Here is a 27,848-nt window from a genome sequence, read left to right as displayed (position 1 = left end):
GACTCCAGACTCGCTGTTTGGTCTCACAAACACTTTCATTTGAAAACCAACAGATACACAATACAAAAACGACTCAAGAGTAATAAATACACCAGCAAGAGCTGTCAATCAAAGAAAAACTCAATCTTAAGAACATCTTTTGAGACATGGAGAGGAGGATAGGGGAGTGTGGTTGTGTTGGACTGTGTGTAGATGTGAGTGAAGTGCGAGTAAAATAAACAAGAGTAAAGAGAGAGCGAGGGGGGAGTGGAAAAAACAAGGATAGTCACATTTTTCTACACAGTTAACCAAGAGGGTCAAAGTAACAGCTTCTAACAGTTGTTGTATAAAAGATGTTGGTTGTGCTGGGGTGCTGGGCCCAGTGTGGACAGGGATACACAGGCTGGTCCTAGTGGGGAGGGGGGCTTTGGGCCTGGAGGATGGTTTAGTAGGGTCTGTCTCGCCGCTCCTGTCTGTGGTCACCCCTGGAAGAAACACACGTGGATTTCATTAGCTATCAGCATCCACCCAAAGAGCAGTATCGACATTACAGCGTGTGTGTGTTTTGTAGGGTTAGACTGATCGGAATGATATTGGCCTTTTATTAAATATCAGATATCAACCAGCCATATCATCCACCTCTGATATGATGCAGGTTCCTCCCTGACTACATATACTGTAGAAAGTAGGGCTGCACGATATATCGTTTCAGCATCGTCATCGCGATGTGCACATGCGCAATAGTCACATCGCAGGACGTGCGATGTCAAGTAAGGCAAATTAACTCAAACACATCATGCTACAACTTTTTTGCTGCTTGATACAAAAGGAAAACTCGCACGGTTCTCATTTTCCATGACTAATCTACAAGAGAAGTCTGTCTGATATAACATAATTTACTCCGAACTTCTTGGATACACGGAGTTTGTTGCTAGTGAGTGACATGCAGGCTCTGCATGCACAGCGAACCACCAATCACAATCATTCTTGATCAGTTTATCAAACAACCAAAGCAGGCCCCGTCCCCGCTAGTCGTCGACCACAACCTGAAAATGAGCGAGGAACAGGAGAAAAACACCAAAAAGGAAGATTTGGTTGCAAAAAGAAAAGCAACGTCAGTTGTATGGAATTATTTCGGCTACAAAAAGGATGATGTTGACCAAAAACAGGTACTTTGTCGACAGTGCCTTGCAATGTTGCCACAACACGAGGCAACACGACTAATTTGTTTGATCATTTAAATCGGCACCACAAAGCTCTGTATGACGAGTGCAAAGCCAGATCTGAATGCCATCCAAAGCAAAAAACTATTTCGGATGCCTTTGCCAGTGTTACACCATATGAGAAAGGTTCCAAACGGCAGAGAGAAATCACTGATGCGATAACTTTTAACCTTGCAAAAGACATGGTACCAATTAACACAGTTACCAAAGAGGGTTTTAAAAACATGATCCGGTCGCTTGACAAGCGGTATGTAATACCATCACGCACCTATTTTTCTCAAGTTGCCATCCCAGAACTGTACGAGAAATGCAAGGCACAAGTTGAAACAGAGCTGTCACAAGTGGAATATTATGCAGCTACAACGGACTTGTGATCCAGCCGGACAACGGAGCCCTACATAAGTCTGACCGTCCACTTTATTAATGAGGACTTCGCAACGGGGATGAGAGAAGCGGTGGCTGCTTGGGGCCTAGATGAGAGAAGTCAAGTCTGCATAACAACAGACAATGCGCCGAACATGGTGAAGGCTGCCGCCCTGAACAAGTGGAGCAGGCTGCAGTGCTTTGGCCACAGACTGCATCTTGCAGTTGGTAAGTTATGCCCATGCTATATTTACTATGCTGTGTTACTTAACAACCTGTCCTGAAATACATACGTTTACAAACAGTTTTCTTAAGTTTAATCAGTTTCATAAATGTTAGTTTTATAAGCAATTAATTGTTAAAGGTACACCAATTTCAAACTGGAGGGCACACCACTAATGTAAAACTCATGAGACACAAGTTATATTCTTTGAGAATGAATGGGTTTTCATAGATCTTTAAAACATGTAAAGAAAGCATGCAGAAACTATACATTTCATCTTTAAATAACCTATAGTTTAATCAGTTGCAGAAACATAGTTTTATGAGCACTTTATATTTCAAAATATAAATGTGTATAATATTTAATGTGTACTTTGTTTTGTTTTTGTTTTTTCCCTTAGAAAATGCAGTGAAAAAGGATGGACGCATCGACCGTGCTGCAGGTGTCTGCAAGAAGCTGGTGGGTCACTTCTCTCACAGCTGGAAGGCCAGAGGTGCTCTTGAAAAAGCCCAGAAGGAACTCAATCTACCATCACATTCCCTCGTATCAGAATGCCAAACAAGATGGGGTTCCAGACAGATGATGATCAGCAGGATACTAGAACAGCAGAAGGCTTTAACTCAGGTCCTGTCTGCGGACAAGAAGGTGCGGCATCTAATTCCAACCTGGCAAGATACAGATGTCCTGGAATCTGTCAGCAAGTCACTGGGCCCACTGCTGGACTTCACAGATGCACTTTCAGGGGAAGACTACGTTAGTGTCTCCTATGTGAAGCCAGTTCTTCACCTCTTCAACACTTCAATGCTGCTAATGCAAGAGGAAGACACAAACCTGACCAAGAAGTTGAACAACGAGATGTTGGACTACATCAACGAGAAATATAAAGATGAAGCTACTCAGGAGCTGCTAGATATGGCATCTTGTTTGGACCCCCAGTTCAAGATGGACTTCATCAGTGCAGACAACAAGCCCCAAGTCAAGGCCAGAGTGACATCAGAGATGATGGAATGCCAGGAGACATCAAGCTGCAGCACTGAAGTGGAGCCCAAAGTTGCTGACACGTCCCAGGCAAAGAAAGCCAAGAAGTCCTTGGGAAGTTTCTTTAAACAGAGCAGAGCTGCAGCAAAGGGTGATTCCTCTCTGACCCTTAAGGATGCTGTGGAAGCAGAGTTAAACAACTACCTGCTAACACCTTCCACAGACAAAGAGGAAAATCCACTTGCATGGTGGAAAACACACAAAGTAAGCTTTCCACGACTCGCCAAGCTTGCTCGCAGGTATCTATGCATTCCTGCTACAAGCTCCCCCTCAGAGAGGCTTTTCAGTGCAAGTGGCAACATCATCACTTGCCAACGTTCTTGTCTCAAGCCTGCAATGGTGGATAGACTGTAGGGCTGCACGATATTGGAAAAAACTGACATTGCAATATTTTTTTTTTTCTGCGATATATATTGCGATATGAAAAGATCCAGGAATTTTCACCAAATGACTTGAATAGCTCTATCAAGCCTTGCCCCTTTAAGAAGGTGGCCTTGTGGGTAACCTGCGCGGGTGACGTAGTAGGAAGTGAGTGTGTTTTTGTTTTTAGCTGCAGCCAGAGTGAGTTGCAGGATGCTAAGTGAGTAAAGTTAGCATAGTTAGCGGGAAAAGAGCTTAGAGCGTCACCGAGAGGCCGTGCATTATGTTCGCTGCTGTACCGAAATAAAGTGCCAGTTCTCCACTGCAGAGTTGGTCCGGACTCTTAGTAAAAAGCTTGTTACCAGCTACGAGCCAGGCTAAGCTAAAATAGGCTAGCACAACACCAGAGGCTTCCCAACTACGGTTCGGAGCCGCGAAAGCTGGAAAGGTAACATGCGCTACTCTTACAACAAACCCTTAAATCAGAGTAAATTATGTTAAACTTAAATTAAATTGTAACTAACTATAACTAATTATAACTTAAATTAGTAATGGAAAATGAGAACCGTGCGAGTTTTCCTTTTGTATCAAGCAGCAAAAAAGTTGTAGCATGACATGTTTGAGTTAATTTGCCTTACTTGACATCGCACGTCCTGCGATGTGACTATTGCGCATGCGCACATCGCGATGACGATGCTGAAACGATATATCGTGCAGCCCTAATAGACTGGTATTCTTGGCCAAAAACCTCTAAGCTTGAGTGAGCAATGCATACAGATGCTTAAAAAGTCAAATTATTATATTTGACTAAATTATGCAAGGTACTGGTAATCTGCTAGGTACTCTGTTAAGAAAGAAACCAGATTTTATACAACTGAAAAGTTTCATTTCATCTTTATTTGTTTAGCCATGATGACCAACACTTTGTTTTACTTTGGCACTGTTGCTAAGAAAAGTTGATTTTAAAAAAGGTTTGTGAAACAAAATGGTTCTGTGTTGATATTTGTTATTTATTACAAGTTGATATTGTTATTTATTACAAGTTCAATTTAGCTTATTACAAGTTATTTGTTTTATAACAAATTATATTTATTTTAAGTTGTATTTTTGTAAACCACTCAGGGGGCTGGTGTATAGCTGCTCTTTTATTTTTATAATTTTGTTTAAAAGATGTTTACTACTTTGCTATTTACAAAAAAGAGGTTTTAACTGTGGAATAAAATGTTAAATGACCTATTTTGTCATTTTGTTAATTCCCTAATGTGATAATGAAGCTTCCTTAGTTTAATGCTCTGTTTTAACCTGGAGTACAGAGATATAGCCTCCTGTAATCTCCTGGATCCCTTCTAGACACCACCCTTCTTCTTCATTCACAGATGAGCCCCCTTATTTTAGGGTAAGCAACATGCATTATTAATATCATGACATGTTAGATCATTGACTTTAGCCTGGATTGATAGAAGAGTATTATATGAATACAATGGTGTCATGGTGAGTCAACCAGTGTATTAAACTACCTAATTTCTCCCTCCAAAATCACTTCAGAAGAGTAGTCACAGCGCTCACCTGCTTTTGTGTTTGGTGCGTTGAAACCAATTGTATAGCATTAAAGTTCAAGAAAGGATGGTTCGCACTCAAAAAAAAGTCTTCCGAGTAAAAAGTCATTTTTCAGCTTTTTTTTAATTATTATTTTTATTTTCTATGCAGATGCACTCCCCTACAAAATCACCCCAATCATTCAATTCATATCGCAATATATATCGCAGAAAAAAAAAATTTGCAATGTCAGTTTTTTCCAATATCGTGCAGCCCTAGTAGAAAGTCTTTAAAACCTTTTATTCTCTTTGCACATTTTATTCATTCATTTAACTTCATTCAATAATTTTTCTGGAAATTAATTCTTAATTTAAAGGCAGTAATGCATCACCCTGCCTTAAAGAGCTGCAAAATCATAAAAGAGGTCTGGGTCTCAATAGAAAGTTTTAGTGTCCCATGATGGTCTAAAATGTTGTTTCAGATGCTTTATTCTTCTGACAAGAATCAAATTCTATTGGAAACACTGAATACTCGCAATCTTTTGGGCATGAAAATGGTCACATTTTCTGAATGTATTGAATATCTGCGCAAAATATGTGCGCAGATCGGGAGTTCAACACAAGAACACTGGTATTAATCCTAAAAACCCATATCAGTCACACCCTAGTGTTTTGTTTTGAGTGTATCTGACCTTCCATCCATCTTGCCAGGGCCGTATCCTCCCCTGTCACCTCCTCGGCCGCCTCTGAAGCCCCCCCGGTCGCCGCCTCGGCCCCTGAAACCGCCGCGCTCAAATCCCCCACGGCTGCGCTCTCCTCCGAAACCTCCTGACAGCAGAGCAAGAAGTTTTGTGAAAATTTTGTTTTTTAAACTGTTGACAGATAATGTCTGCTTTGACCTGGGGGGCACACATGGCAGACACAACTAGCCTGCAGTCAATTCTTGTTGTACAATGTGACACTCTGGGTTAAGTGCTGCCTTACTCGACAGCACAGTGATGGTGGTTAAAATCTGGAGACAGTGACTTCAACAATTTGTTACTAGAGCACTTGCAGCCAAATTTGTCCCAATTATGTAGGGAGCGACTAACACGGTGAATCCAGGAGCACTGTGGAGCTATGCATCCATGGATTGCTTTAGGAGTGAATAGGATTAACTAGCCCAGTAATTCACACGTTATTATACAGTATTTTGCATCTGTTATTGTTAACAACTTAAATGTGAGTACAGATCCACTGCAGGAAGCCCAGAAACTGTCAATCACATGAAAGTGGATATATCCGTCTGAGATTAGAAAGGTTACTTAACTTCTGTACCTCACTAACAGTGTAGTAAATAAAACAAATAACTTAATAAATAAATAACTTGCATCTTGCATCATAAAATGTGTTAGCTTCTAACCTCTTTCCATAGGGGGCATCCCACCAGCGCCCTCAGGTTTAGGAGCCTTGCACTGGTTACACTCATTACGCCATGAAAAGTTCAAGTTGCCGCAATCGCTGAGGAGAGATGTGGACAGAGGACAGTCACAATAAACAACCACGAGAAAATAACATCTATGTGAATTCTATCTCTCTCACACACACTTCACTATTCTGGTATGGACCTCTCATTAATTACATTCATTCCCTAGCCCCCAACTCTAATTTAAGGCTAATCCTAATTCTACCCTCACCCTAAACCCAAGTCCTAACCCTAAACTAACCTTAAACCTACTAAACTAACCTAACATAAACCTAATCCTAATTCTAATCTTAGCCCTAAACCCAAGTACTAGGCCTAATCCTCAACTAGCCTCTTGAAGAAGTGAGGAGCGGCCAAAATGACGTCACTCAGAAGGTCTAAAACTCAAACTGCTTCTAACAAGGATAAAAAAAAAAAAAGACTACACACATGCACAGATAACAAATCCTGACTCACGGGTTTGAACACTTCCAGTCTCCAGCTCTCTGCTGTCCACCTCCACCTCCTCCTCCTCCTCCACCTCCACCTCCTCCTCCTCCTCCACCTCCACCTCCTCCTCCCCCGTTTCCTGCTGGGAAGCCTCCTCCTCTGCCCCCTCCGAACCCGCCACGACCCATCGGCCCTACACAGTGCACGGAAAGAGCAAATAACCAAACCAGTGAGATCTGCTGTTTGTGTCATCGTCTACCGCTATGATGGATGACCTTGACTCTTAGCACACCTAGTACCAGAGGCAAGTGACAGCTCATTCATTTTATGACGTGACGTAGTTGAAAGCTAGCACACTCCTGCTATTCAAACCATTTCTTTATTCTACATACTTTCACTTACAGACTCTTTGGCCTTTGCATGTGATTATATAAGAGCTGATGTCAATCTCCATTGGCTTCTAATTGCTAACAGGACGGTACTGCAAATTTTGACATACCAATATGAGAGCGTCTTTTTTTTTTAAACCACAGATTGTCATGCTAATAATCAATAAGACAGGGTTCTAAAAATCATGAAACTTCCCTTCCAAAAAATGGAAACCAAATGTAAGCAATGAAAGTGAAAAAAGCCAGGAAAAAACTGGCATGCTGCAACTCACCTCCTCGTCCTCGACCACCTCTCATGCCGCCCCTGCCTCCAAAGTCAGCTCTGCGGGTGGCAAAGGAAACCTTAATGGGATTTCCATTGAAGTCTTTCCCTGTTAAGGATAGACAGAGATCAAAAGTCATAAGGAGCTGTAATCTTATCTGAGGCAAGAAAAAAAAACTCACCTTAAATTACACAGTGGACGAAGCTGAGGACTCTGGACAAGCACTGAATGTGATGCAATGCGAGAAAAATGATGGAATAGTTTGCACAAATTTTGCTCAAATGTAAATCGATTATGCATTATGCACCACATTAGTGTCCAAGTTAAATTGGATGGCTATGCAAATTTTCTCCTAGATGGAATAAATGATGAGAAATGAAAAAAGGCTGAACTGTAGTGTAGATGATACAGGCAAAAAAAAGTGTACAAAAATCAAACAGCTCAAAACAATGTTTTTCTGAACTTATACTATGATGTTTGGACTCTTCACCCTACATTCGAGGGCTTAATATTTTAAGTGACATGTCTTAGCTACAAGGTGATGTGCTAGGTTGTTATGGCAGCATCAATACAAAGTTCTGCCAATTTATCTTAGTGTTCTACTGATTTTGACAGCCAAGTTCTCCCAGTAAGAACCAGAAAGACTTTCAACAGTCACATTTCATTACTGCGTCGCTGTTCTTATTGCTACCTTGTCAAACACAATAATCAGTTACACTGCTCTTTTCACAAAGCTTTCATTTTGTACATCTACTGACAGGAGTTGAATGAGACTGAGACTGATTGAAGACAAAACACTTACCATCAAACCAGTCAATGGCAGCCTTAGCTGAGGGAGGGTCATCGAAGGAAACTGTGGCCTCTCCCTTCAGCTTCCCCGTCTCTCTGTCTGTGTACAGGTTGATCATGGGCAGACCTGTCTTCTTATTTACCTGAGAGGATGGAAGAGAAGGAAGAGACAAGGACAAATGCAGGGGTTTGGTTATATCACATAAAAGGGAAATGGTGTGAGAAAAACAAAAATGGATAATCCGGTAGCAAAAAAATACAATAGTCAGCTGGCTTAATCTTTAAAGCAGAACAGAGCCAAGCCATAGTTTGTTGGGATCATCACCATTACTTTATACATCCTATATCCCAGGAACACTACTCTGTCTGTACTCGGTTTTGGAACGAAAACTGTCCATCCATAGTCCTCTCAAGCGTGACATCATTTTTCGGCCCGAATAACGTGAAAATGAATAGAGGTGTAAAATGATTGCCTTTAACTACGTCCAATGCCAATACTGACTATTTTTGCTTTCAGCAGTCCCTCTATTATGCATTTCTTTATTTGTTGATGTGGATTCTAATGGGTTTTGAAGCTGCAATTAAAAAAAATAAAAAATAAAAAAAAATAAAAAAAAATCGCTAGCTCACTTATCTTAATATTCCAGCATTTCATGACTTTGTGAAACGAGGAAAACAGACCGTAAGGAGGAAAGCACAACATTCATCCCATGGTTGTCAGCAAAGTATTTAAAAGAAAATCAGTAATGTTAAAATGTGTAATAACTTCATCTTATGTCATTTCACCCTTTTCAAGAATTGGCAAACATTTTCATTTTCGCCATAAGCAAAAAATTATTGGATCCGGATATAATCCAAAAGCACCGAAATGACAACAACACTTGAGGACTATTGGAGTTTCAAGACACTCCCAATTTCTAGATATCTCTGTTGGATCTCTGCTCTGATTAGCTCAATTGTGAAAAAGTGACTGTGCCAGTTAATGTCGTTGCAACTCTTTGGTAGCCAATAGAGGTTGATACAAGTCATAAATTACTTAATGCCCCTTTAAATCTTATAGATGTCCAAAGGCCACAGAAATGTCCCCATGGTGTGGCGTATTAGAGGTACCTTGATGATCCCGATCTGCTTAAAAAAGTCTGCCACTGAGTCAACAGTGTAGTCATCTCCCAGGCCTTGCACGAAGATGGTGTTATTGTCAGAGTTATCCTGGTCTTGCACTGTTGGAAGATAATATGAAGAGGTGTTAGAGTGGGCAACAAGACATTGGACACCTCAACCCTTAAACCTCACGGTTATGTCATTTTTTGGCCTACACTGTGTGCGACCAGCACTAGTCCTAAGCAATATGAACTGTGATTCCTCTCATGAATCTCAAGATGCGCATAAGTGGTATTACTGGAAAAATTATGTGGTATCTTTTGTTTGTATCATGTTCTCTGTAAGTCAGATGAACATAGTGATCAGTGGAGCTCTTAGAAATCCCCTTCCTGCTGCTACCTCACCTAGTTTTGCCAATATTTTCAGGGTAATGGTGGCCTGAAAGGTAAGAATGTCACAGACAAGCTGATGTTGTGACAAATATTACTTGACTCAGTTATTTCCTTAACATTACAACTACAGGCTAGAACTACAGGCTCTCAGGCTGACTGATAGAGCTTTAGATCAACGAGGAACCACTGAATTAGCTTGGTAAGAAACGCAAAGTCTGACTACTACCTGAGCTCTCTTTCAAACTGCAACGTGTGAGTTCTTTGAAAAGCAATCCCACCACCTCTCTCCCCTCCCAGATTAACTGTGAAAATGGTCTTATCACAAACAAAACAGGTATGTGTGAAGCTTTTAGCCGTCACGTCATCTCCTCTAGGTATTTATTTGAAAGGCTGTCTACTACTCTAGCCCTTGTAGTAAGAACTTCCTCCACTCCATTCTTCTGTCCTGGCTATAAATTCTCTTTTAGCTTACCTCAAGCAGCAGCCCTAAGGTATGGAAAGCCGTGCAGGTTTTCCCCCTGCATAAAAAGTAGCAATGCCAGTGGTTTAAAGAACTATCATCCTATTTCCAAGCTTTCCTGTCTTGCAATCTTAGCCAGGCCATCACTAAATTGCAGTCTGCCTTTGATACTTTTCAAATATCCCTAATTAATCATTAACTTTTCCCAATCTCTGATAAACCTAAACGTATGCTATTTTCAAAGTGTCACTCTGTGAACACCTCTAATATTGGTATTCACACTCTTCATGGGACCCTAACTGAAACTGTAGAATCTTATAAATACTTAGTAAACTTTCCTTATATCCCATGCAGAACACCTGTCTCACAAGTTGAACATTTTCAAAGTTTGCTTTTCTATGGCTAATAGGAAAATTATCTAGAAAATATCTGCAAGCAAGTCTGCTTTTAATCATAGAGACACTCTGTATTCACATGCTGCCCCTTCCATGTTAAAACCACTTGATGCAGTGCATCACAGCACCCTGTGTTTTATTACTGGTAATAAATTTCACACTCACCATTGTGTCCTATATAGAAAAAGTTTTTTTTTTAACAAAAAATGCACTATATTCCACATGTAAATACCAAGCTCCGCAAAACTGGTTTTCAATACTATGCCCCTTATAAATGGAACAATTTGCAGAAGTCTTTGAAATTAGAATTGCTTGTTTCTGTAGAAAATTTTAAATTCTTAAACTTTGATTTTCTTAACGTCTGTAACGGTTTCCTCTGATCTATCTTTGTCTGTGTGGCAATACATGAATGAACTGTACTTGAATGTCTTTTTTGTAACTGTATTGTTGTTAGCAGGTCTCTCTCTCGAGAAAGATCTTAAATAAAGAAATTATTATTATTTATATGAAAATGTCATAGATTATTACTTGATTACTATGCGTTACAAATGTTATGATTAACCTCAAACTATCCTCAATCCTTCGAAACTGCAAAATGAAAAGATCAACATTTGCTGGAGCGGGGTTGTCCTGGTGGCTCGGTTGCCAAAGGTACATACCATGTGTGACTTCCTGGGTTTGAATTCCACGCGATCCCCCTCTCTCTCCCAATCTTTCTGGTCTCTCTACTTTTGAACTGTTTAATAAAGGCAAAAATGTGGGGGAAAAAAGACACTTACTGGAGCTGTGTCCTCCATGCCCATGTCCCTGGTCTCTTGGTCCTGAAGGGGGCAAGAGAGAGATTTCAGTTGGGGAAAAGAACAGTGATGACACACACACACCCACACACACACCACTCTCCCACAAAGTATACATTCATAGACTATTTCATGCACTCCAAATGCCAACCAAAACTGCTACATCATTCCGCTTACAATGTCTCTGTATGTAGTGCACGGTTGCTTACCATGACTCATTCATGTGCCACAAGTTACCGAAATACTCAGTTTACAGTCCTAATCTTTCAACCATGATGTCATTCCATTCCATCACCTCTTTCATGATTTTCCACCTACATTGTGTGTACACATAACACGTTTCAGAAGAAACTAATAACATTGCACAACTGATATTTCCTCGAAGCCACAAGGAGTAGGATACAAAACAAGATGACCCACATTTTTGAAGTACTGGCCTTCCATTTGATTTTGTGCATCAGAACACGGCACTAACACACCATACCATTTCATTGGTATTTTAATTGTTTTGGATCTGACAAGCAAACAGACTCATGTGTGATTCTATGACACTTCCCTTGGACAGTGTAATGGGCAGACTACCACTTGCGCAGAGCCATACAGGTTGGGTTCTTGGATCTGATGTGTAAAACAGACCACACTTCAATCCATTTGCAATAGCACATTTCTTAATACTGCTTGAAAATATTCCCTTCCACACAAATATGCTACCTTGATGGGCTACTTCACTTTTAAAAACTTTTGGAACCAAGCAACAGATTGCAACATAGTCCTTTTCATCATGGACACCGTCAGCAGAACTGTTAATGCGTGTCATGCATTCATTCCTTTTACTACTTTTAGTCTTCACATTGCTCAGTATTTGCTCCATTGAAATTTTTCCAACACAGATGCCTTAGGAATAAGCATACCATGGCTTTCATTCTGTCCTTTCCAGTCATTTCCCCAAGTACACAATGAGAGCATGATAAGATTTCCCCATAAACAACATTTAGTGAAGTACCAAAGATAGTGATGCACACACGTTACCCATTTGTAAAACCGACTTCAGCTGTTAAGTGATTAAAGGTTACCATTCATCCCATTTTTGCAACACCTTAGGAATTCTTTGGTGTGTTAACTCCTTTCCCAGTGGATTGATATGCAGTGGCATTGTCAGTGTAATTCCTAGTATGAGACAGAGCTTCAAGGACCGATACAATGTTCCTTATTTCAAACAAACTTCTGCATTGTCATCAGAAGTCGCAGTCTTTGAATCACTGCTGTTACGACTCTGGCAAAACATGGTTGTTCAAGCTAGTAGAACATTATTATTCACGGTAATGGAGTTGTTGCATCCTGCAACACAGGAAAGAAGAAAGCTGAAAACTCTTTTGGACTTCCCAGAATGCGACTCAGTAGACCAACCAGACTTGTTACTCTTGGCACGGTAGATGACTTAGCAAAATTGTTATGTACACCTGTTGAGTAAATTGCATGGCTTGTCCTAGCCTGATATTCAGACTGAATGGCCATTTCATTACCACTCCATTATTCAGCCCGACATTGCCTCCATGTTGGCCGTTTTCTGTGTGTAGGGGGTTGATTTTCCCCTAACCAATCACTAGTGACTGACGTGTCCGGCCGCTCTGACGTTATTTTCAGTGACACTGATGCTGGGTGTATTTACCAACTTTACCAAGAATGTTTGTCGTTTTTGACAAAAATATCATCTTTGCAAAGACAATATGTTGGTTAAGGGGTGATTTCAACAAATATTATTCTGCTGAAATGCCAATGAAAAAGTTTTTAGCCGTCACGTCATCTCCTCTGGGCATTTATTTGACAGGTTGTCTACTACTCTAGCCCTTGTAGTAGGAACTTCCTCCACTCCATTCTTCTGTCCTGGCTATAAATTCTCTTTTAGCTTACCTCAAGCAGCAGCCCTAAGGTATGGAAAGCCGTGCAGGTTTTCCCCCTGCATAAAAAGTAGCAATGCCAGTGGTTTAAACAACTATCATCCTATTTCCAAGCTTTCCTGTCTTGCAATCTTAGCCAGGCCATCACTAAATTGCAGTCTGCCTTTGATACATTTCAAATATCCCTAATTAACATTATCTTTTCCCAAACTCTGATAAACCTAAACGTATGTTATTTTCAAAGTGTCACTCTGTGAATACCTCTAATATTGGTATTCACAGAGGGTAACATGGTTCACACAGGTAATTACCTAAAAGACAGCTATTGCAGATGCTGTTGACAACACTACTCCGACTGGTATCTAGTATGCTGGTCACCAGTTTCAACAAATATTTGGTATGTCAGAACTTTCATTTTGATCTGGACAAGGCAATCCTAAAAAATACCGATACCGACCCAATGCCTTTGGTCTCAGGCAGGTGACTCCAAGTTGGATAATGGAATTCATAATCAATGTCAGTGACAATGATCACTCTGTGACAGCTCTGTCCATACCACAGAACTGATTTCAGCCTTAGGTCATGAACACCAAAATTCCAAAGAATAAACATTAAACCCACAACATGTAGTAGTACACATTCAAATGTCATTAACAACCTTTGCACCTAGTTTATCCCCGTATGTTGGAGGGTGGGACTTCTGTGTTGGAGTTCTTTGGCTCAATACCCACTACCCTCCATTGTTCCAAATGGCCTGCCATCTTGGTGAGAAAGCACTAAACTTCCTTCTATTTACAGTTAAATGAGCGTCACCTTACAGGTACATGGCTTTCCATGATAAAGCAATCAAACCAGTTTTTTCCCTCCAACTCTCATCTCTGTGAAACCTTGCTAACTAGTGCCCATTCTTTCTTCCACAAGTTTTACAGTCATGCTATAATGGGTGATGTCAGACATCATGAGAAGTTTAATACACATTTGTTTTAATCCCTAAACTGGGAATTCTTTTTTTTTTAATTAATGTTCACATGTAGCCCACTACTTAGATCATGCTTGCAAAGTTTGATTCAACATGAGCAGTGAGCATCTTTCCAGGCTGTTGTAGTGATGTCTAACTTTTCTAATTTCTTTTCTGATTTCTATGGACTACCCCATCAGACATTGCAGATTCATGCACCACATAGGCACATGAGAAGACCAGACAAAGACAAGATCACTGATCATCCATCAACCAAAAAAAAAAATTAAATTGCCAAAGAGGCAAGACGGAGTACGAGAAAAACTAAGCCAATTAAGTTACTGTGCAGCTCCCTCTGGTGGGAATTTTCCATCACAGAGAGAACTGACAGTCTCTTAAGTACTGAGAACATTCACACACTGAGGGGTTCTTACCTGTAAAGCTGGTAGCATGGAAGACATTGTACATCACATTCTACCCTGCATAGCATATTGAGGAGCCTGGCTGTAATGCCAAGTAGTGAAAGCCCTGCATAGTAATGAGTATACTGCACTCAGGATGAGTTGATTCCCCCTATCATCATATTTTATAGTTTTTTCAGTGGATTTGTCAACCTCAATATGCTATGCACAATCACATTTTTCTCTGCATGTGTTCACATACCCACTGTTGCTCTCCAAAGGCAATCAGTGTAGTAGTAACAGCAGAATTTCACTTATCCACACATTTGTTGATGTGTATAACAATTACTTGAATGTTGTTCCATTTTTTGCTAGGATATATTTCCAAATGGCAAACTTCAAATCCCACTTCAAAAATTACCGCGCTACAAATTTTACCTGCCCTGGGCTTTCAGCATCTTTAGTATTCACACCTCCCATCCCATTATTAGCTTTGACTGTTTAAACTCATCAAGCCCTTTGTTCAAATTGGTTTTGTCACTTACCACCAAACTTATTGAATCCTCCACGGTCGCCCATTCTGATGAAGAGGGAGAGAAAAGCGACAAGCAATGAAGGCTGGTGCTGACAGCAATTTCTCTCAAGGGGGTTGTGGGTGTAGGTGGGTAACCTTCACTTTCATAGTCCCTCCATAGAGACAATCCACCTTCTCCCTCTTGGCACTTGCCCTGTTGAACCCCTTGTCCTTTCTGTTCAATATCTCTCGAATAAACCTCAACTCTCTCTATTATTAGAGATTATTCTGTTATGGTGAAGATGCGGACAGAGGCCGGTTTAATGACCTCGTCTGCTTAGTGAATTTGTTCACAGGCAGCTGAAATTTGCCGTTTTCTAACCAATAGTTCAATAAAGTCTTTTAGTGACTTGTGTAGGTACCCACATTAACGCCATCTTATAATTTGTTTTTCGCATCAATCGACCAACCCAAACCCAATACCTTTGACTCCAGGACGGGTGTTGGGTATATGGTTAGGTCTTGGACAACCTTTTTTCTTCACACCAATTGCAGCAACATTCAAACAAAGTATTCTCTTTGAGACTGAACACACATCTGTTCTACTGTCCTCCAAAATTACATTTTCTTTCACCATCCTCCCCTCCAACTATGAGTAGATTGTAACTGTCTATGCACTTCCTTCCTTTTGCAATTTCTCAAATGAAGGCCTAAGAGCAGAAACCCACCCTGGAGAGAGGGTAAAAGCCTAGGAGAAGATTCAAAGATTGATTAAAGCAGAGTATTACACAGTGATCTTGTAGGGGCTTGTTGGGAAGGTGGTAGGAAGAGGTGAGATAGGTAAGGTGATGGGAATGTCTTGTGGTATGCTGGTGAGTGGACAGTGTCAAGGCTACGGTATACTTGCTGTGGAAATACATTTTGGGAGGCTCTTAAGGACACATTTGTGGGAAAAAAAGCACCGCAATGGCTTTGAACTCTGCAGTGTGAACTAGCTGAATTCTTCACACACCAGCCACCACTGTGTGACCGACTGCAATTGGTCTAAAATATCACCCGAGTGGTTGTGCTCCTTTGTGAAAAACTGTCTCCATTTCCTTTTCTGGTTCATTGCCTTTGCTTCCATCTCCATGCTACCATCTCATGGTCAGTTCTTCTAAATGAATGGTTTGGAGGCTCAGCTTGCTGATCTTGTTAGAGGATATCTGTACCTTTATGACCAATCATTTTTGTCACTACCATTTCAGGTTTCCTTAAGTTGGAATTACCTCTTTAATCTTCTTGCGCCCCACTGACATGGAGTGCAAATTAATGACAAATACGAACCTGCAGCGAGTATACACAAATTTGTATGCTGCAACGTGTTCAACTGTATTTCTATTTCGAGCAAGTTCAACGTGGTTGGAAGTATACCGTCACCTTTAGTGTGCACATTAACACTTGCTTAGATTGTTCAAGAAGTGGTTTTGGCTTGAATATCCATACACTTCATTAGAACAGAATACCATGTTCAGTGTAAAGGAAGAGAGGTGTGGTGAGGGACAAACTTCTATGTTCCTACATCAAGATGACTTTTAAAATGCAAACCCTTATGCAAGATAACCCAAACGTAAAAACAAAGAATTTGAATTCTTGGACAAATTAAGATAAAATACATCAGCGGCAACAGTGCTTTTGTAAAGCAAAACAGGAGGATATCAGCTGGTATGCAGTTGGTACATTGGTGCGCCATCTCATCTGCCTATTTTAGGTAAAATTGTGAAGATATGTTGGGAATTGGGTTCTGAAGATTATAATGGGAGGGACGGGGATGCAAATATAATTCATGGATGTGAGAGCATACAATGAAATGGCAAACTCATTTGTCTATGTGAGTTCATATAGATCAGACATCAACATTATTATATGAGGTTACAAATAATCTTAACAGTCCATGAAACATTGTGCAACCTCTGTAAAAAACAAAAGTGAACTGAGAATATGCTGATATCAACTTACCATACCAGATCACAAGAGTATCTAGTACCGGGAACACCATTTGTTAATAAGGAAATAGGGAAATTCACTCTTATCTTTTGTGTACTGTGCAAACAACTGATTAATTGTTGTCATGGCCTTGTACTGCAATTGCTCACTGTACTGTTCTGTATTGTCAGTGTTTCATATATTTATTCTATAGGCCTAATTCTTGTTTCTTTTTTGTGTGTGTAACAGCTTCCTCTCAGTGAGAAAATACGGTATGAGTAAGGGTTTTGAAATTAATTCAAGTGAGTGTTACATATGTTTACACCCTGGCTTTCATGGGTTTACACTGTGTGGCAGCAATTTTCTGACCACTAGAGGGTGATAGAATCCGCAACACATTTGTAAATAACACAGCAAAACCACTGCACTACGGAGGCCTACCATGGACAAATGGTGCAAAGCACCATGTATAAATGCTGATAGCTAAGCTAAACGTACCTGCGGAAAAGTCTCGCCGGTTACCAGTCTCACTTTGCCAGACCTTTCTCTATGTGTCCCACAATGACAAGTGAAGAGGTAGGTAGCAAGTTTACTAGTTTACCAAGTTTACTCACTCGCTTCATCAATTCTGCCATTATGAGAAATTTATCAGGAATGGGACGGGGTGAGGACCGCTTTTAAACAGTGAGGGAGGTCCCAAGCTAGTTTAAAAAAAAGATTGGGAAACTACTGAATGGTCCGGGAGCAGCTTTGTTCCGGACCAGAATTTGACAATAAGCTTTAAAAAAAGAAAAAAAGCAACATAGCTGGCCCACGTGTGTGGATATTGGTTTATAATATCCACAAAACTAGAATTTGTAGAATTTTATATAGAACTAGAGATACAAGCAAACTAAAAATTGTTAGAAATGGTCATCCAAAGTATTTGGGGAAGCAGCACTTGTACACTTGTACAAGCAGACCTGTGGCTCATGGAGCTGGGAGTGTCATCATTCCAGCTGTATACGGCCTAACCTTAGCAGGTCTTAAGAGATTACTGATCTTCCCTTCGGTCCAGCGGTCTCCCCATCAGGGGTCGCGTTAACCGAATATTTCCCGTCATTGACTGAATTTTTTAAACAATGACGGAAAAATCTGAAGGCCATCCGTCATTTTGACAGATTACACTGAGGGCGATCTACCCTAACGTTAAGTAATTCACACGCAACACTGTCAATAACCACATGTAGACCACCTGTAGTAGACCCCCCTGTCCAGTTGGTGGCGAGTGTGCATATTAATTAGCTATTGTTTACTCATCTTGTCTTTGATCTCACTCTCCTTGGAGCGCGTCTGTGACCACTACGGGTCACAGAGGGGTGCAGCAGCCGCGCCCCTGGTGTAGAAGGAGAGCATGCTGCGGGATTTCCTCCCAGTGAAGCGAGTGCTTGCAGGATCGGGAAATCCCACGTTCAGAGAGTCTTGCCGACTTCTGATAACTTCCCTGGGAGAAATGTTCCCCGACTTCAAAACTCTGGCTGAAGTGGCGCTGGTAATTCCAGTCTCCAGTGTGGCAGCAGAGCGCGGGTTCAGCCTTCAGAACAAAATTAAAACGGCCATGACAAGCCGTCTATCCGAGGCAAAGACGCAAAACCTAATGACAATCGCCTCTGCAGCAATCTCCGTTGATGCGTTTCATTACGCTCAAGTGAGCACCCAGTTTAAGTCCATGTGGACCAGGAGGAAGGTTTGAGTTCAGGCTAGGCTACAGCAGGTCAATTGAGTTCAATTTAATTTCTTGTAAATGGTTTGTTCATATTTTAATTGTAATTGTCTAATTCTGTAAAATTGCATCATTCATATTTGCCTGTTTAGGACGGTCAGTGTCTCAGTTTGTTCATCTTTTCTCTCTTACTAGTGCAGTGCCCGTTCACGCCGCTGCTGCACAGAGCGCTGTTCACTTGTTTATTCAAAGTTTATTAATATTGAACGTGTCGCGTGTCCAAATTGCACCAAATCCAACACTGCATGTCCTTGGGTCCCCAGCAATACACCCGCCAAGTGTGAAGTCGATCGGACGAACGGTTCTCAAGATATGCGAAAGACACACATACAGACAGACAGACAGAGATTCCTTGCTTTATAGTAGCCTATAATAAGAAGAACAAATCTAAGTTTGTTCTTCTGTATATTAAATGTTATTGTGATCGATTGTTTTCGAAAAATAAATTGCTATTAAATAGGCTATGTCTCATTATCATTAAAAAAATGAAAATGAAAATGACGGGTAATAATAGATTATGACGGAATTTTTACGACCCTGACGAGAAAGTCTAACGCAACCACTGCTCCCCATGTCAGTGACCTTCAGTGACCACAGTTTACGTTTTAGCATATTATTCCAGTTGAGACCAAGGGTCCATTTTCTAATGATTCACGTCAATCAAAATTGCATGATCAGTGCAACTACACAGAAATGTCCTCATTCATCGATATTGTTTCAGACCACCATTCAGTCATGATGCCTCTAATTTAATAAATCCAACTAAATGGGCGCTTCGAGGCCTATGGAATGGCAGACTCCAAACCCCTACACAGTTTGATGACAACTCTTAGAAATTTGTGTAGTTTACAAGCTCAACTTGTGATTTGACCAACTTGTTTGTCATCTGTCAAGAAAAATCTTTTCAGATTTTGATGTTGTGTTTGCACTCAGACAACCATATAAACTGGAGACAGGTTTATTTTTGTCTATTTTTTTTAAATCAGGCTACCAGCTGATGGAACCCATAATGGATGTGAGTCATTCCGTGTCAAATCACACACCATGACACCCACCATCTCAGATTGCTCTGAAAGGGTTCTGTAGTTAGAAACCAATAAGAAACCAAGTAGTTAGTAGGATTGTCGCGGTGGGCGGTGTTACCTGTGGCATACGGTCTTGGAGTCCACACCAGTGGCATTATCCCCACACCGGGAATACCGCTATTTTGTATTTTGCAAAATAAAAGCACATATTCAGAGCTTCCATGTTCAAGTTAGGTTACAAAATGATAAATGGACATACTAACAACATACTGATCACTAAATCTGATCACTAATATGACAGATTAGGATGAATAGGATTAATTATTTGTCCTAACCTAGTGACACCAATGTGTCCAGTACAATCCAATGGTAGCCTAAAGAAGGGCAATATGCCAGAATCTGCACTGCACTCACATTAACTCCCTGAGTGTTCAGCAGTGTTATAAATCGCTGATTAAAAAGTGTTACCGTTTACAAATGCCGTTAACGTTAGTTTGGACAGGAATTTTAGTGGCGACAGGCGGTATAACCGGTATGGCCGGTGTTGGGGAGGGAAACAACACCGGTATCAAAATGGCACCACTGTGACAACTCTAGTAGTTAGAAACCAATATTCCTGTAAATTTGTGGAAATACAAGTTGATCTTAGAGAAATCAAGGTAATTGACTGCACCCAAATTGGACATTTTAATTGCGTAGAATTCATACAATACTCTGTAAATATAGTTCCCAACATCTTCCAATATCTTCACTAAGAATATATAGCATATTATGAACAAGCAATACTGCAAGGCCCAGCTTCATACTACTTGGCAAACAGAGAACTGATATTGTACAGTGGTCACTGGAGTGGGATTGGTGTGGGTTTTGGGGGTTCCATTGGTGGACTTTGACCATTTATGTGGATTCCTCATGTCTTAATCATTATTGGAAAGGTTTGGTACAAATTGGTTGTTGGGTATTATATTTACAGAATATTACATGAATCCTACCAGGTGAATTTGGTGCAATCAATTCATTTGGGTACAATCAATTCATTTGGGTGCAATCAATTCATTTAATTTCTCACTGATAAAAATATGTTTCTACAAAATACTGTTACAGGTCTGCTAACCTAATGCTAGCCATTTCTAACTGTAGAAATCATTTCAGAACAATGTGAGACAGTGAATGTTGAAATTTCTTTTGTGTGATTTGACATGGAATGACCCATGTGATAATCCAAAAAACATAAAATAAAAAAAAATAAAATTAACTAACCATCCAGCTTTAGAGCTACAAGTCATTTTTTCCCCCTTTTAGGATAATGCTAATCGCCTATGGTTACTTAATATACTGTATGTTAAAGCGGTAGCGTGCACACCGGACACAACTATCTACAGGAGACACAGAGATGATTTTGGTGCCAATCCTCTCACCAGATATTGGGTACGGTAACCAACTGGCCAAACTCCCAAAAAGTCGGTGTAGTCCTTTAAACCCTTGATGAGTTCAATGAAACCACAGCTGCCATCAGTCAATGTCCAAAACAACAAGCATCAGGAAAGAATTTTTTTTTTTTCTTCGCTTGTCCCTCTTTCCATTAAAAGCCTGTTTTTTCCCTCTTTCCATTAAAAGCCTGTTTTTTTCCCTCTTTCCATTAAAAGCCTGTTTTTTTCCCTTTTATTGGTTTATTTACCAACAGCTTTACATAGTGGTTCTTCATTCTTTTTCCATCAGCAGAATATGGACCTGGTCACATTCCACCCAGGCTAAGATGGGTATAAGATGGGTATCTGTGCACTTATACCCAGAATTGCAGCACAGGGCTAATGTATAATCCATGTCCTGAATGCAACTTTCAAGAGAGTAGTGTTTTGTTCTTATACACAGACGCATTGGTAATGTGTATGTGCACATCTTAATAAGGTACATGTACGGTGTTAACATATTGCTGTGAAATTAGTGGTGACACATTGTAATTCTAGCAAAAGAAACAAAAATTTCAGTCATCATTTCAAACAGTAGCCTGATGAATTGTTTTGTGCTTTCATTTAGCCCAACTTATAAATTCCTGAGCTTAATTCCACTTAAAAGCAACTGGGAAGGAAAAAAAAAAAAAAAAATACAGTGAGCAAAAGCAGCTCACAACTGCTACAGAATGTAGCATGTTGCTACTGATTGTTAGAGAAGATTCTACCCTGGTTCATTCTAATTTAATACTGTGCACAGTTCCACATGTGACCAAAGGTGAAGAAAGTCTTATATGAATCTCTGTACACAGAATTCATGTGTCCTACATGAGTCCAACAGAATCTGATACAGGTACAGAGACAGGACAGGACAGATAATATGGACACAGGAGGGGAGAGTTTTAAACACTTACCCCATGCTGCCTCTCCCTCTTGGTCCGCCTCTGCCACCTCGGTCAAAACCGCGGTCAAATCCACCGCCGCCGCGACCTCCATATCCACCTCCACGGCCCCTGCCACCACGGGCATCCTGGCCTCCGTAACCTCCTTCCTGGCCACCGTATCCTCCACCTGCTCCGCTCATTGGTGGGCTGTCCTGTCCATATCCTTAGATAATAATTGGAAGATCAGACCTCAACTGTCTTGCTTGGACAGCAAGCATTAGCCAAAGCATTAGCAATATACAAGTCTGTCTTACCATCTTTCTTGGCCAAGCACCACCACCGCCCAGAATTACAGGGAAATATGTATAAAATGATGTACATGACATCTAGATTTTTTGCATATGCTTTAAAGGAGCAGCCATTACAGCATATTACAGCAAATGTTCCTTTATCCTTTTATATAGTTTTTAGCATTGCTTTGGCTTTGAACTACAGCCAGTTTTGCACATTGTTCCCCTTCTTCTCATTAGGTTTACGCAGTTATTCATTTCTAAGTTTACTTGTACCTCCAAGATTATGGAGAAAGTAGTTCTAAAGCAACTCTTAGGAATCATGGAACGAAATAACATTTGTAAAGAAATTAAGTCAGGTTTTCGCCAGCACCATAGCACTGAAACCGCCCTTCTCAAGGTTATTGATGATCTGAGGAACGCAGGTGAGGTGTGCTGGTGCTACTCGATTACTACTATGGAATGGGTTGGTGTCTCTCAAACTGCCATGGAATGGCTCTAATCTTACCTATCAAAGAGTGTTTCCATTGGTGACCATGTTTCCTCTGTCTTGTTAGTTACATGTACTGTACCTCAAGGTTAAATTCTAGATCCAATTTTATTCTCATTACACATGCTACCACTTGGCCACTTCATCCATTTGCATGCCATTGCCACTACACTGATGATACTCCACTATATCTGTCCTAAAACCTAATGACTTCAGTAAGTTGGCCGTATTAAATCATTGTTTAGATGATGTTCAGGACTGGATGTCTCAGAACTTTCTGCAGTTAAACTTTGACAAAACTTAGGTTCTTGTTATTGGCTCTGAATGCATTTCAAGACAGATTAGAATTCAGTAATTTTTTTTCTCCAATGAAGAAGTATTGCCAAGCTTTCATATGTTCTTGTCATGATTACTATAACACCTCATTTACTTGCCAAGTGCCTACAGTAAAAAGTAACTGAAATGTTTTGGGTACCAATAAGCCTGTCATGTTCCTCACCTCCACTCTGGCCATACTGGCTCTGCTGACCGTAGCTCTGTGGAGGGGGGGAGCTGTAGCTGGGAGGCTGGTTGTAGGGAGCTCCCCCATGCGGCGATGGTTGTTGGTGGCTACCACTGTTCCCGTAGCCACCAGTCTGGCCCCCGCTGCTGCTGTAACCACCTCCACTCTGGCCACTGTAGCCGCCCCCACCCCCACTCTGCTGCTGGCCATAGCCAGGGGCCTGGGAGTTACCCCCGTAGCTGTTGAGGGTAGGGCAGAGGACTTAAAATAGTATTTAAAAAAAAAAAAAAAAAAAACTCTACATTTGTGTAAAATAAATAAATGTACATTTAAAATTTATTACAAATTATTTCAGTTCACTACAGCACACAGAAGTTGCCTTGTTTCCATTTACTTTGCCTAATAAAGAGGAATGGAATTATTAAAATCAGTTTTTGCCTTAATTTGTCCCCTAATCCATATCAATAATGCACATAATTGTGTATCACAATATTGCACTTAAGATGCACTTTATAGTTTGTATCAATTCACTGCAAATTTCCATTGTATGACATAGCCATACCTGTGAAGTATTGAAACACATCATGACCCACAGCATCAAAATCGAATCGTATAGTGAGGTCCTAGCCCTATTTGGTAACATTACAACATTAACAACTGTAAAAATTCTCTTGTACAGTGATACCAGCCTTATACCTTGTTAGATAAATATATGATAGACTAAAGCAGTAAATTAGAGGAAGCAGTAGCTCTAATGATGTCTTACCCTGGAGGGGAAGAGGAAGAAGGCTGCTGCTGGCCATAACTGGAGTAGGATGACTGCTGGCTGTAGCTGTTGGGAGAGTCCTGGCTACCACTGTTATAGCCTCCAGAGCTATAGGACTGATTAGGCTGAGTATAGCCACCTCCACTCTGGTTAGGAGGTGGAGAACCATATCCTCCTGGGAGGAGAGAGGAGATGGAGATGAGGAGTTAATATAGTGGTAATGAAAATAAAATGACTGTAGTATGGAATTAGACATAAATTTGCCACAGAACCGTAAAAAGTAAGCAATACTTAATTTTGTTCTAAATTCTACACTTGAGTAAGACCTTTAATTAAAGGGAAAAGTCACCCAAAAATTCACATTTTAAAAATCCACAGTTTAAAAAGTCATGTTACTTCTGAGCCCCAGGACAGTTCAGTCAATAATTGTGAAATTGCACCACTCTTTCTTAAAGCTAGAAGATAACCCTTGAATTTGTAATTTCAAGGGTTATCTCTATGATAAGCTAGAAGCTAGAGAACTAACCCTTGATTTTGTAATTTCAAGGGTTATCTCTATGATAAGCTAGAAGCTAGAGAACTAACCCTTGAATTTGTTATTTCAAGGGTTATCTCTCTGATTTCTAGCTTTATGAAAGAGTGGTGCAAGTTCACAAACATTGACTGAACTATCCTGGGGCTCAGGAATAACATATGGGAATTCTCAAAATGGGTGGCATTCCCTTTTAACCTGACTGACCTTTACCAATACGCAGGATCTGATCCAACTAGCCTATCCCTTGTTGAGGTTATCAAGTGGGCACCTCCCATCACAGATATTTTGTATCCAAGGGAGGAAAAAGTAGCTAGCACAGCCTATGTACTTGCCTTGTTTAAATCTCAACAATGTGTAACTGGAGTGTGGTTTTGGACAGTTACCGAGTGCTCACATACCTGACTGAGGCTGGCCATAGCTGCCATAGCTTCCTTGGTTGTAGGAGGTAGAGCTGCTGTCAGAGTTCTGGCTATAGCCTCCATAACCCTGCTGGCTATAGCTCTGGCCAGAGGACTGACCGTAGCCCTGGTTAGCTCCACCACCATAGGACCCATAGCTGCAGGAGGAAAAACAAGTTGTCACGCCACACATAAACACACACCTTACACAGGAAAAGTGTAAATGATTAATCAAAAAAATTGATAATGACAATAATCATTAGTTACAATCATAGTTCTGAGTATATGTATCAATTTCTAGTTCAGGATGGTTTACACTACTATAATAAAAAATACTGGATGAAGACAAAACATTTTTTAGAAGTTCAGAAGCCCCCATTCATTGACTACAGAGCAGCTCCAGAAAGTGTCTCCTGATGATATAACAGAATAGAGTGGGAACAGAGGGTCCTACTTACTATCGTTGGGAAAGAGTTATTAACTAACTGTCCAGGATCATATGAATAACATGGGAATTTTGTTTCACAGTTTATTCCTCACGTCTACAGTCTAAATTGGTTAGATGAATACCAAAAGGCTTACCCCTGGGCAGACGGTTGGGAATAATCTAGGGAAAAAAGGGGGGAAGGTCAATGAAGTGACATCTTAAAAGAAACACCTAAGAGTCTTCATATCACAATGTTTCTTGATTTAAAAAAAAAAATAATAATATATGTTTATATATATATATATATATATATATATATATATATATATATATATATATATAAACTAGCAACAACAAAAACGAGGAACATATTTGAGCATCACTATTCTGAATGAGTCATACAGTTAACGCCAAGTGCCATTCAAAAATCTGGCAATTGAATGTGTCGGCAAATGCAAAGGTACATACCTAATAAAATGTGACTCAAAACCTTTTCTGAATCAGTGGGATCCTATCTTCAATTCGGCGTACATATAATCCACCAAACAGCAATTGTTTCAATAAAATATCAACTTTTGTTACCGGTTGGTCTGTTACTGCCACAATGTTGCACCAAAATTCACCGTGGAGGACGGTAGTCAGCAGTGTTTAGTTGAAATTTTATTCAAACAAATGCTGCTTGCTTGATTATATGTATGCCGTATTGAAAACTGTCTCGTCCCGACTCAAAAAAGGTCACTTTAACTTACTGAATCATATTTTCTGAGGTTGTGTGCCTTTGCAGCTAAGCGGCCGTGCTAAATTGCCAGATTGTTGTATGCAGTTTGACGTGATGTTTTCGCAATAAAAAGAAAGAATGGCACGTATCAGGCTAATTTAAACAGTGCTATGAACACCTGCATATTTCAATCATCTGAGTCAACCCCCCTGCACAATAGAGTCTGAGGCAGAGCCAACAGAGAAAACTAGGTCAGTAGCACAAGCAGCCCAATTAATAGCAAATGAGCCCACTGGGCTAGCTAGATAGCATAGCTATATGGTAACGCTAACGTTACATTTGTTAGTGCCAGCAAGCTTAGCCAAGAGCTTTTTTTTTTTTTTTTTTTTTTTACCAACTCTTACCGGCTAATTTTAACAAGACAAGCATACCTCACGCTCTAACCATTTTACTGCCATTAGTCGACCTAGGTCGGTGGTTTAACGTTAGCTTAGCACTATGACGGTGAATATATCTGATAGCTTGTTAACATTCACTATTCGACTATCCAACCACTAGATATATGCGGTAGGTACTTACCGTTAGACGCCATTTCAACAAACGAAAAACTGGTTTATTGTCTAAAACCAAAACCCTGGGAACGCTAACAGTTTCTGTTGTTAGCTGCCGACTAAAGACCGATGCATGTGCGCCGCCTAGTGGCCAGTTATGCAAACTACCGCCTTGCAGTTTCTGCGCAGAGCAGAACGTGACTGAACGTGACTCATTAATACAGTGACAGTGTATTGTGCTGTACTTTTCTAACAAAGGCTTATTTCAACTCTCATAGCAGTGGTACAGTTGTTATTAGAATGGGCGCTCCAGTATCCTTTTTCAATTCAGCCAGATAGGCGGTGTGTAGTAAGATGTTATTGAGTCTCTTTGGCTGCCCAGTATTTATGGCATCTTGCATAGGCATATATGGGTGAAAACGTGTGCTGTGAAGATGATATTTTGGGGGAAAAAACAGAATATGTAGTTTCATTTACTACAGCTCCCTCCATAAATACATTATATTTTCACCGCTGTACACAAAAAACGCTGAAAAAGTTGCAAAGATATCTTGGTGGATGGACACAGTGGAAAAACACACAACAAAGCACACACCAAACAGACATAAACACACACAGGACATCCCATCCCATCCCATCCCATCCCACAATTTTGTTTTGGATTTTTTTATTATGTCCCTCCACCATGGTACATGGTAGCCTACACAGTGTATGCAGGACATTATTTGTCATGGTGGTGTCTGTGTGTGTGTGAGTGTGTAGACACATTCTTGTGAACACAATCCCTCAATAGAGGGATAGAACTATCACTGAACTATCACTGGGCACAGAAGTTTTCTTATATATCATAAATATCGTCATATTAATATCATTTTGGCTGGATATTTTTCTTGGGAAAATCAAATACGTGATGGTTCCAGACTGGACAAAATTGACAGAGGTGCTCAGGTAACAAATGCAAAATACTGTATTTGTACCAATTTGGTAAAGCATGTAATCCTTATTGCCTTGCATTCATTTAGAGCAAAACATTGTGAGTGTGAATTATTTTACTTACTTACTTCATTGTTGCATGAGCAAATTTTGGTCTTTTGATTTGTAACTTCAGAAAA

At 40.3% G+C, this 27,848-nt stretch overlaps 1 protein-coding gene across 1 annotated transcript; it reads right to left on the bottom strand.

Moving 5' to 3' along the window:
* Positions 1 to 25: 25 nt before the first annotated feature.
* On the bottom strand, positions 26 to 26,887 carry fus (FUS RNA binding protein). The gene is made up of 15 exons (XM_078284963.1): positions 26,765 to 26,887; positions 25,623 to 25,647; positions 25,041 to 25,198; positions 24,108 to 24,282; positions 23,339 to 23,580; positions 22,090 to 22,282; positions 15,004 to 15,038; positions 11,184 to 11,225; positions 9,167 to 9,276; positions 8,070 to 8,199; positions 7,277 to 7,375; positions 6,643 to 6,808; positions 6,124 to 6,221; positions 5,414 to 5,546; positions 26 to 464 (listed from the first exon to the last, which is right to left on the bottom strand). Exons 1-15 carry the CDS (start codon positions 26,775 to 26,777, stop codon positions 425 to 427), a joined length of 1,659 nt encoding a protein of 552 aa, XP_078141089.1. The 5' UTR covers positions 26,778 to 26,887; the 3' UTR covers positions 26 to 424.
* Positions 26,888 to 27,848: the final 961 nt, after the last annotated feature.

Source organism: Centroberyx gerrardi, chromosome 7 (genome assembly GCF_048128805.1).
Source record: "Centroberyx gerrardi isolate f3 chromosome 7, fCenGer3.hap1.cur.20231027, whole genome shotgun sequence".
NCBI lineage: Eukaryota > Metazoa > Chordata > Actinopteri > Beryciformes > Berycidae > Centroberyx > Centroberyx gerrardi.
Note: the sequence above shows the minus strand (reverse complement) of the source record. Positions and strands in the feature narration are given on the sequence as shown.